The sequence below is a fragment of the Doryrhamphus excisus genome, linkage group LG17, assembly GCF_037039965.1.
Source record: "Doryrhamphus excisus strain RoL-2023G ecotype Guam linkage group LG17, RoL_Dexc_Guam_v1.1, whole genome shotgun sequence".
NCBI classification, from domain to species: domain Eukaryota; kingdom Metazoa; phylum Chordata; class Actinopteri; order Syngnathiformes; family Syngnathidae; genus Doryrhamphus; species Doryrhamphus excisus.
Window position 1 is genome coordinate 2,052,015 of NC_136373.1, and position 12,428 is coordinate 2,064,442.

Sequence of the window (12,428 nt, forward strand, 5' to 3'; positions counted from 1 at the left end):
CTAATAACTTTTTATTCATTCATTTTCTACCGCTTATCCTGCTGGAGCCTATCCCAGCTGTCTTCGCGCGAAAGGCGGGGTACACCCTAAACTGGTGGCCAGCCAATCACAGGGCACATATAGACAAACAACCATTCACACTCACATTCATACCTATGGACAATTTGGAGTCGCTAATTAACCTAGCATGTTTTCGGAATGTACCCGGAGAAAACCCACGCATGCACGCGAAGAACATGCAAACTCCATACAGAGATGGCCCAGGGTGGAATTGAACGCGCGTCTTCTAGCTGTGAAGTCTGCGCGCTAACCACATGACCACCGTGCAACCTGCACTAATAACTTATAAAACCAAATATATGTTTTTAGCTGTACTTTTTACTTACTAAAATGTTTCAGACTTTGAAACTAATGTAAATATTAGTCGATGACAACACAACTAAACACTAAATATTTTTTTAAATAAAACTTTATTCACTTCCTTCCTTGAACTGCTGCAGGGATATAGATGCGGAATAAATGGTTGATTGAGGTACAATCTTACAAGCAGCAATAGACTTGCCTGTGAAGTAATTCTTGTGCAAAGTAATTATGTATGCTAGTGCTAATTAGCAGAAGAATTAATATACCAAGTTACAATGCTTAATCTCACTCAATCCAGGTGACAAGAGTCAAGTCCTTGTCAATATTTTCATTTATGTTAAGCAGATAATCACTAACATGGTTAGTGGTTATTTGTGACTGGGCTGAAATTCAGTGGAAATTTTTTTTAGAGGGCGTTACATTCATTTAGCAAAAGAGGGACGTGGATGTGGTCCATTCATTCATTTTCTATGCCTTTTTATTCACTTCCTTGAACTGCTGTTATGTTTTTTTTGTCTTTGAAAATGTTGTTTAGTTGCTGTCACGGCATGAAATGTTTAGAGTTGATGACTGAGTCAAATAAACAAACATGAATAGAATATATTTATTAGGTACTATCTGAAGACAAACTCTGGTAATACTTTAAAGAAATCTCTTTTTTGTTTGTGCGTCATGCTTTTCCGTAGAAAGATGCAATTGTGATGAATTAAGCTGGAACATTGGTAACATTAGTGGCCCGAATCCCAACGAGAATCCCAACGAGTCTTTCACCGCTCCTACCGGATAATAAATCCTAAAGTCTACTGGACGATAAAACTGTGAGCAGCACAGCAAGAAACAAGCAGGAAACATCATGTTCTGTTGGAGAATTTGCAAGTTTACATAACAGGTCTGGCTGCCGCTGCGGACACCAAAGTATGCAATTATGGCAACGCATCTGTCGGAGTATAAATTTGCTGGCTGTAAAGAGTTATCGAGCAGTTTTGTGGCGCTAAACTCAATAAGATATCATTTTACAGGAATGAGATGTGTGTATGCTTTTTATGACTATGAAAGAAAACATTCCCATAAATCCTGCTAGTGCAGCAATCTGTGTGGTGTGGGAGAGAAAAAGGGAATAAAAGGACTCTAATAGCGGGACAGAGTTTTGTTTTTGTTTTTTACTTGTGTTTTTTCCACTTTTCTGACCTATAAATGTACTTAGAATGTTGTATTCTTGTGTTCGATGCCAAAGTTTCAGATAATGATGTGTGGGAATTGTATGCTATATTAAAAAAAGCAGAGCTGAAATGTATTTTTATGATATATTGCAATCATAACAGACTTGACATTTGGGCTTTGCAGCAGTGATACAGCGTGTCTGTTATGATGTGGATATGAGTAAAATATTGATGCTTCAGACTCCCAATCTTCAAAGCGCGCAGTGCTTGTCTAAACACGCACATCTCCGAGCACATTTGTTATATTAGTTTTGGGATATTTGGCTTTCATATCTGACTTAGAAATGAATGTAATAATAACCAAAAACGAAACAACACTGATAGTGATGCTTCATGTTATTTCCACCGACATCCGTTGTTTCAAATGATCTCCTCAGGTGCTTTTGAGCATATAAATTATCATTATACATTATTTTAAAAAAAAAATAATAATAATAACCTTAAACTGTATTATGGAATGCAGGAAGTGAACAAATGTAACAGTTACTGATTGTAAAAGTACCAGATGGAGGGGTAGGATTTAATAAGCTTTGCTTCTTCCTACTCCTTTTGGACATGTGGAACTGTGAACTGATTATGGGATGCACTCAATTGTAATCTGATGCATGTTCAAATGAAATAAAACCATTACCATTTGGAATTTCTCACATTTCTGCATAAAATCACCATCAAATGTGATCTGATCTTGAAAAAACAGTATCTGCTTTAACTAAAACCGCCCAAACATTTATAGGGTTTCATATTTTAATGAGGATAGCATGCAAAGAATGACAAAAAGGGGGAGGAACATTTGATGGTGATTTTATGCAGAAATGTGAGAGATTCCAAAAGGTTCAGATACTTTTTTCATACCACTGTAAGCTTAAAATCTTGAAGTATTGAATATTATCACACCAAATAATTTATGAATAAATCAGGGTTCTGGAAGTCGTTGTTTGGATTGATGCCCGTGTACAAAGGTGAAATAAAACCATTACCATTTGGAATTTCTCACATTTCTGCATAAAATCCCCATCAAATGTGATCTGATCTTTGTCAAAAATCACACAGATGAAAAAACAGTGTCTGCTTTAACTAAAACCGCCCAAACATTTATAGGATTTCATATATTAATGAGGATAGCATGCAAACAATGACAAAAAGGGGGAGGAACATTTGATGGTGATTTTATGCAGAAATGTGAGAAATTCCAAAAGGTTCAGATACTTTTTCATACCACTGTAAGCTTAAAATCACACCAAATAATTTATGGGTCCTTTATGGGTCCAGGAAGTCGTAGTTCGGATTGATGCCCGTGTACAAAGGTGAAATAAAACCATTACCATTACCATTAAAACAATTACCATAAATTTGTCAAGCACGCACACATTCCCAATTTCGTCTTGTAAACCCCCTCCATACAAACCTCTCCATCGGGTCTTGGGTTTTGGTTCAGGCTCGGGGTAGCAGGCTGACCGGGGGACAGTTTCTGTGGTTGGATGGCCGAGAGCTTGTCCTTTAATTCCTGATTCTCCTTCCTCATTCGCTCCAACTCCTCCAGCTGAACCCTGTCCACCCGTTCTTTCTGTTCTCGAAGGCTCTCAATCACTCGCTCCTGAGACAGTGGGGATTGGGTACGAGGTCAGGACATGGTAAAAACTGGTAAAGACCTTCAGCTATCATCTGACCATACTATTCCCCATTAAAGCTACCATAGACTCTTGCTTTTCAAAAGGCAAACTACTAATCATTGATGAATATTCCTCACCAGCCGCTTCCTGTATGGGCTCAACAGCATGATCCACAAAGGACAGCCAAGCTCATAAATACGAGTCTTAAAGAAGACCACCATAAACCAGAGACCACCATAAATCACAGAGATCAGAGCCAGACAGACTTAGAGACAGATTTATTGAAAATGGATAATTCGACACCGGAGATCACTTCCTTATAATTCCACACTGACTCCTGATAAACCAAGTCGGAATGTTTATATCAGGGGTCTCAAACACGCGGCCCGCGGGCCAAATGTGGCCCGCAGGACGCTAGTTTGAGGCCCCCGCCTTGATATGAAAGTTTAATATGCAAGTTTGAAATGGATGCTGTATGGTATCATGTACCCAGAAAAAATTATTACGTTTGATTCATGTTCATGTTAAAGGTTAAATAACTGTTAATAGTTATCCTCCCTATCCGTGTGGAAGTGGTAAGTTTTTGGCTATTTAAGTTGAAAGGAAATAACTTGAAGGCTACCGTTTAGGTCGCTAGCTCTTTAGTTTGCGAGTTAGCATGTGTCTCAAGACCTTGCAGTTGCGTAATATGTTGTAAATAAAAAGAGTATAAATGTGACTATAGTCGTGTTTTGTCATGTCTACAGGGCTCTAATAATGCTTTGTTCATTTTAATCTGAAAAAAATAATTTGTCTACCCACCAACTATATGTGGTTTCTTAAGTTTCTTATGTTTATTTATTTTTCATCTTATTTTGTGCAGAAAAATAAAAATTAAGATATTTGAGAACAGTGGACTTTTATCAGAGCTTTTATTGTAGAAAATCGGAACCAAAGCAATGAAAAAGTGTGTATATTTTTCTGTTTTTAATAAATGCGTTTTTTTTTTTGAAAACCTGATGCGGCCCAGCCATGCCCAGACCCTAGCTCCAGTGGCCCCCAGGTAAATTGAGTTTGAGACCCCTGGTTTATATCATAATTCTACCTATTCTCTAATCACACTGTGGGCATTGGCCTGAGTCCACGTCCACATTATGAGTGGGAGAGAATACAAAGCGTGGACTGAAGTGTTTACCAAGGTGTTGATTCAGGTGTTTATTTCGGAACACAGCACCACTCAGCAATGGGACTACATAATGGGGCATCGCTACATGATTGGCAGTTTGAAACCCCAGGGTAAATTGGACAAATACACCCTCTAACTAGACCTGGCAGAACCCGTGCTCCGTAGCGGTCTTTGGAGAAGTAAGGCACAGAACGGAGACAAGGAAAAGCCACATGGCTAATACACGCTGGGTGTTTTCCCAATATTGCGGGTTATGTCAAAGATGTTTTGAGTTTCGGGGATGGGACCAGGATGTGAAAATAAAATGTTCCAGGATGAGGACAAAGTGAAACATGAAGCACACATCATTGTCAGAGAGGACACACCAGTCTCAAGAGTTCTGGGTTTTTTGTGTGGGCACAATGCCGCATGCGGCATGTTAATTAGAACCACACCACAGCGACTAGCAACTGGCTCCCAGAGCAGGTTTGTGACAGGGTGTGTGATTAGCAACACACACAAACTCTTGTAAACACATTACACACAACTTTGTTGACCGCAAAGTCGAAAAAGCTTGCCAACGTTCTTCTCATCACAGCTGAATCCTCGAGTGAGGAGGCTGCATCAGAAATGGCTTTGAGGTAAGACCAGAAGAACCAAAGATGGTAGAGCGCTGACTCAGGTGGACGGGTATGCAAGCTAGCAGGGCTAGGCTAGGCTAGGCCAATGCTTAATCTCACTTAATCAGAATGACAGAGTCAAGTCTATGTCGATAATCACTAACATGATGTCAGCTGGTCATTTGTGACAGGGCTGAAATTCTGTGGAAATTTTTTTTGAAAAGTGTTACATTTATTTAACAAAAGACGGACGTGGATGTGGTCCATCACATCCGTTTTCTATGCCGCTTATCCTCACTAATGTATGCCGGAGTCTATCTCAGCTGACTTGAGCCAATAGCAAGGCACATATAGACAACATGGCGGATACAGGTGCGGAATAAATGGTTGATTGAGGTACAATCTTACAATCTTGCAATAGCCTTGCCTGGGGAGTCATTTTTGTGCAAAGTAATTATGTATTCACAAGTTTCCTTGCTAGTGCTAATTAGCAGAAGAAAAAATATACCAAGTTCGAATGCGTAATCTCACTTAATCAGGGTGACAGAGTCAAGTCCTTGTCAATATTTTCATTTATGTTCATCACATAATCACTAACATGATGTCAGCTGGTCATTTGTGACAGGGCTGAAATTCTGTGGAAATGTTTTTTGGAAGGTGTTACATTCATTTAACAAAAGATGGACGTCGATATGGTCCATCCATTTGTTTTCTATGCCGCTTATACTCACTAATGTATGCTGGAGTCTATCCCAGCTGACTTGAGCCAATGGCAAGGCACATATAGACAAAAAAAAATAATTCACACTTACATTCATACCTATGGACAATGATGAACCTAACATGTTTTTGGAATGTGGGAGTAAATCGGAGTACAAGGAGAACACCCACGCGCAATCGAACCCATCTCCTGACTGTGTGGCCTACTTGGTACCCACCTGGCCACCATGCGGCCCACCGATGTGGTCCCAAAGTCTATAAATCACAAGGCATGTGTCCATAAATCAAAACAAGTAAACTAATTAAGCTTTACCAGTTTCCTTAAAAAAAAAAAGTATACCCCGATGAGTAAATATTTCCAATCCATTAAAAGCCAACTGGTGGTCTACTGGTTTCAATTTGGAACCGTCTATGGACTAAATTTGACAAGAAGGCAATATGCATATTAGGGATGCATACAGATAACTTTGCACAATATGTCCTCCTACCTTCTCAGACAGGGCCTCCTCCAGGGTGGCAAGTGCTGTGTCAGTGTTGCTGGAGTCGGTTTGAAGGCCTTGGACACGATCCCTCAACCCAGTCAGCTGTTTGTCCTTGTCCTTTAACTGTTCCAACAGGTTCTCAATCTGGCAAGAGACAAACAAGATGGAGCCCTTTAGGAACCAGCGATGGCTTTGCATTGAAATGAGAGCAAAAAACTGACACAAGCGATTATCATCAAATGTGTTCAAAACGAGAACATTCACGAAAATAAATGTGGAGAGGATAAGAGAATGAGATCAGTTACGGTAGTGGTTCCCAAACTTTTGAAGAGCAAATTATTTTCAGCCCACAGACTTTTTCAATAAATAAAAACAACAAACATTATTCCAATAATCAGTGCAGTGGTCACTTTTACTGTTGAGTAAAAAAAGTTATCTTGGCGAGTTTCCACGGAAACGGCAACTAACTTATAGTAATTCATTGTAGTGAATTATAGTAAGGAGTATAGTTATAGTTATTATAACTATACTACTATAGTTATAGTAGTATAGTGAATTCTTTATTTTTTATATACGTATATAAATAAATGTACTGTCACAAAAAGCAGTTTTCCAACTGACTTTATATCAAGACACAAACTAGCCAAAACAATCAGACAAAAAAAAAAAACACCATCAGTGACAGATGCACGACCGTGCCCTCTGTCTTGAAGAAAAATGCACTGTGTAGTTATGAAACAAGTTTAAGACACTGAAAATGCAGTTTTGAACACAAGTGGTTTAGACATTAATGGCTTTGTGTTGAGTTATTTTGGGGGAACAGTAAATTTCACCGCACAGGACATTGGCAATCCAACAACGAGTTTGCAAAATATTTAATATTTAATTAATTAAATATTTACAAAATCATGGTACAGTATATAATATATACAGTAAACCTTGGATATATCCGACTCGGATATATCGGAAATTCGCTCACAACGGACAGATAAAAAAGAACCGATTTTTCTGTAATGCATTTCCAATAAAAATTCATTGCATATATCGGATTTTTTTATAACGGATTTCGCCTATTTCGGACAAAATCTCCAGTCCTGTTCCAATTTCCCTCGCATATATCGCATGGCCGCATCGTGTCTTTCTCCTGGCTCCAGATTTAGGACAAATATAAAAGTGAGTGACGTCAATAATACTAGCACAGCAGTGAATGAGATCTTAACCTCACGATTGGAAATAACGTAGGCCTGACTTAGCTTAATTAACAATTTGTTATGCTCAGAGTCCAATAAAGTTCAATTCTCATTACCTTACGTCTCTTTTCATTGCCCAGTCCAGGTACATTGGAAACATAGTCAAGGAAGTGCCTTTTTATAATGGATATAAATCCGATATATGCATAAAACGGACATTTTCCGGTATACACATATAACGGATTTCGCTTATATCGGACAAAACCAGTGGGAACAATTGAATCCGATATATCCGAGGTTTACTGTACCATGATTTGACCGATTCAGCCCACTTGGAAGTAGATTTTCCTCTGAGCTAAAATGAGTTTGACACCCCTCGGATTACTTAATTAATTGAAACAACAAACTTCAGATGAATGCATCCATCCATTTTCTACTGTGATTAGACCGCGGGTTTAATATAATGAGAGAAAAAGCTGCTGAAAAGTGTTTCTGGGAAAAAACACTGTAGGAGAACCACAAACTCAGTTGACCCATCTGTCTTTCATCCAAAAGAAAGAACAAGAACTCGGTGGCCTCCAAAAGAATCTTTGTGACCACCGTAGCATTCCGATTGTTTGTACTGTATTTCTGAAAGTATTTTAAACCAATACTCAATACTCGTACATTTTCAGTCATTATTATGAAAATGTGACTGTGAAAATGCTGTGAAAACCCAAAGACGCCAACATCGACATGTTGTAAGCGTAGCCTCAGTCACCAGGGAACATAATGTAGTAACACAGTGTGTACTTCCCTTGAGAAATGTAGGTCACAGTGAAACATGCAGTCTTTATGAAAGACCACGGAATGGAAGTATAGCCTTGGCACAAGCTGCCATTCAAGCAAAGCACACACGCATTATAATTAAGACTCGAACTATGCGCATGTTCTGGTTCTTAGTATGTTTTTGGAGTCCCATCTCTAACAAGCCCAACTTCTCACATTAAACGCATACTTCCTCCGGTCTTGGGAGCTTTCGTTTTGTGGCTTTTCAAAGCAAAGCGCAGTTCAATCGTGAAGCTCGGGGGGGGGGGGGACCGTCGACTTTTAGTATACATGGCCTCCATTTAACCCCCCCCCCCTCTATCTGTAGCACATTTCACTTCTCATCTACTTCTGGAGAGGGAACTAAGTGTTAGAGGATAGCGGAGATGTTGTGTTCACTGATGCGCTCTAGTGGTCAATTACTGCAACAAGCAAGTATTCAGTGATACTTGAGGAAATACAAGCCGGAGAGTGGATAGTGCAGGTGCATGTTTATATTATTTGCATATGTTTTGTTTTAAGTTCATTTGAGTATGAATGTGTCATCTTTCATACATAGATTACATAGATTTTATCATCCAGAATAACAACAAAGGAAGAGCGAGGAAAAGAAGGGAGGTCCAAAGCATATTTCCGTAAGTATAATAAGAAGGGATCGTTACTGTTATTATTTTTTTTTACTTTTTTTTTTTTTTTTTTTTTTTTTTTCAACCACAAACCAGTTGTAGCGGATGTAAATCATCGGTGCAAGCAATTACAGATTACAGGTCTTGCTCAAGGATGTCTAGCCAACAAACCCACGGATCAAACCAGAAACATTCAGTCACCAGGCGGTCCTCAGCTTGCAGTAATACTACATGGCTGCTGTGTAAATCGCAAATATGGTGCGTAAATATTAAATATTGCTGGATATGTTATGATCAGGAAAATTTTGACAAACATGATGACCATGACGTGTGTGTTTTAGCTAAGTTCAACCACGTTTACGTTTATCTGAAGCCACACCTTAGCTGCAGAATGCGATAGTAATTGCTGTGTAATTACCCAGATGCTTGATTTTTATTCCCCTTTTTCTTTTTTGTTTGGACCAAGAAACTAATCTTATCCACTGGGGGTTACGTACAGCAGCTGGAGTCTGTCAACTTAGTGTTTTAACATATTTGCTACGACAGGTCCAATGCTGTAATATGGTTAAAAATACGGCAAAGCTCAAATTATGACCCATTTTTATGCAATTGTAGTTTTTTTGTAATAATCAGTATACACTCTTCATGAAGCCAAATGCATGTAATTTGGCGGACTGCAATGCAGGTGTTGTGGTCAGGCAGAAGACGGACTCAAACAGCTGCAACCCGACATTGGGTTTGTCCTGAGTGATAAATAGCCTGACTCCAATCAGCCGGCCTCGGGCCCTTAACATTAACTCCATGTGATTGCTGATAGGAGCAGCGGAGGGTCCATGAGAAGCCTTTTTTACCGGACCCTCTCCAGCTCCGATGGTCTTATCTGCAGCCATGTGTCTGGGCTGTGATTGGTCAGATGGAATGCATTAGGATGAAAGACATTGGTGGCCTCATCACAGCACCGGGAATGCATGTGTACAGTTCAGACTTATCTCAGAGAATCCGAGAAACGCAGTTGATACGCACACTCCATCACTTAGCTGGAATATTTCCAGGGCAGCCCGCAGCGCGCCCCCACTCTGCGTACCCCCCGGGGCCCGTGTGCACTGCAACACGTTCACCGATGCAGCAATTTGGCTGTTTCTTGAAACGTGTTTCAAATATCAAAGCTGAAGATTGAGTGCTGCCTGATGCTTACCAGAGCTGTCTGATGCGTACAAATTCAGATCAATAGGTTCTACTCCAGTTACTACAAGCAAACACAAGCTGGGTCATGTACTACCTCTTTTAAATTCTTTTTTTTTAAATATACCATATCACCAGGACTGCAAACACTGATTAAATGACAGTAATTTCGGTACGAGGTACATTATTTAAAAAAAAAACAAAAAAAAACCTTAAACTGTATTATGCAAAGCAGGAAGTGAACATATGTAACAGTTACTCACCAGTACTGCAAACACTGATTAAATGACAGTAATTTCGGTATGAGGTACATTATTTAAAAAAAACAAAAAAAAAACCTTGAACTGTATTATGGAAAGCAGGAAGTGAACAAATATAACAGTTACTCACCAGTACGGCAAACACTGATTAAATGACAGTAATTTCGGTACGAGGTACATTATTTAAAAAAAACCAAAAAAAAACCAAAAAAAAAACTTTAAACTGTATTATGGAAAGCAGGAAGTGAACAAATATAACAGTTACTCACCAGTACTGCAAACACTGATTAAATGACAGTAATTTCAGTACGAGGTACATTATTTAAAAAAAAAAAAAAAACTTAAACTGTATTATGGAAAGCAGGAAGTGAACAAATATAACAGTTACTCACCAGTACTGCAAACACTGATTAAATGACAGTAATTTCGGTACGAGGTACATTATTTAAAAAAAAAAAAACAAAAAAAAAACCTTAAACTGTATTATGAAAAGCAGGAAGTGAACAAATGTAACAGTTACTCACCAGTACTGCAAACAGTGATTAAATGACAGTAATTTCGGTACGAGGTACATTATTTAAAAAAAAACAAAAAAAAAAACTTAAACTGTATTATGGAAAGCAGGAAGTGAACAAATATAACAGTTACTCACCAGTACTGCAAACACTGATTAAATGACAGTAATTTCAGTATGAGGTACATTATTTAAAAAAAAAAAAACCTTAAACTGTATTATGGAAAGCAGGAAGTGAACAAATGTAACAGTTACTCACCAGTACTGCAAACACTGATTAAATGACAGTAATGTCAGTACGAGGTACATTATTAAAAAAAAAAAAAACTGTATTATGGAAAGCAGGAAGTGAACAAATGTAACAGTTACTCACCAGTACTGCAAACACTGATTAAATGACAGTAATATCGGTACAGGTACATTATTTAAAAAAAAAAAATGTAAACTGTATTATGGAAAGCAGGAAGTGAACAAATGTAACAGTTACTGATTGTAAAAGTACCAGATGGAGGGGTAGGATTTAATAAGCTTTGCTTCTTCCTACTCCTTTTGGACATGTGGAACTGGGAACTGATTATGGGATGCACTCAATTGTAATCTGATGATGAAATAAAATGAAATAAAACCATTACCATTTGGAATTTCTCACATTTCTGCATAAAATCACCATCAAATGTGATCTGATCTTGAAAAAACAGTATCTGCTTTAACTAAAACCACCCAAACATTTATAGGATTTCATATTTTAATGAGGATAGCATGCAAAGAATGACAAAAAGGGGGAGGAACATTTGATGGTGATTTTATGCAGAAATGTGAGAAATTCCAAAAAGTTCAGATACTTTTTCATACCACTGTAAGCTTAAAATCTTGAAGTATTGAACATCACACCAAATAATTTACGAATAAACGCACCAAAATCGAGATGCACTCCCCTGAGATAGTCAAGGGAGACCTGTTTGACACGACCAGAATCAACAGAGATGCTTGTGTCCAGGGCATCCCTCTATAGAGCCGCCACACATATGTCCAGTGCAGCCGAGGCAGACGTAACCGAAGCTGCCCGTCTGCGGTTGCCATAGGGAGGCAACCCGATAGGGGATACTATACTTCCAACGCACAAAGCTCGGGCTTTTTAAAAGCATGAATATGGATTGAGACGACCACAATGTTTGAACATGAATAACACATGTATGCCAAAACCGCACCACAACCGTCTCTGCACCGTGTTGCCTCTCACAAACCCTACCTCCCTGGCGAAAAATCAACCAAAAAATGAAAAATAAATAAATAAATGCATGATTATGCATTGGTCACGGTGCTACAGACGAAGGGGTTTGAACAGAGCTCCCACTGTTCTGCGTTGTCATACGGGAAAAGCAGAAAAATGGCTTCTTCGTTGAACAGGCGGTTACTCAACTCTTGGTTAAATTCAGATTGGAAGTATGAGGAACAGTGACATCACGGTGCCACGCTATAAGTCATGGTGGCTGTCCAAGGAGAGGCCCAAAGGAAGTACTGACAATTGTCTACGGTACATACAAGTATTACTTCTTCTATTAACAATCAAGTCCAACTTGCGACCCATCAAAAGAACCTTAAAGTCTCATAGACAAGTTGTACAAATAGACTGGTAAAGTCCAACTAAGGAGTAAGGGTAACTGGTATGATTTAGTACAAAACAATCACG

The 12,428-nt window shown here is 38.7% G+C and overlaps 1 protein-coding gene across 2 annotated transcripts in view; it reads right to left on the reverse strand.

Moving 5' to 3' along the window:
• The window catches only part of LOC131136511 (ERC protein 2-like), a 127,933-nt gene that overhangs the window by 93,362 nt on the left and 22,143 nt on the right, over nt 1-12,428 (reverse strand). For both annotated transcript variants that reach the window (XR_009131749.2, XM_078798250.1), the window contains 2 exons: nt 6,166-6,303; nt 2,989-3,177 (listed from right to left, as the gene is read on the reverse strand). Coding sequence is in view for 1 of the 2 variants with exons in the window: in XM_078798250.1 (XP_078654376.1) it covers nt 2,989-3,177; nt 6,166-6,303 (327 nt within the window). In the remaining variant the exon portion in view is untranslated. The remainder of the gene's footprint in view (nt 1-2,988; nt 3,178-6,165; nt 6,304-12,428) is intronic.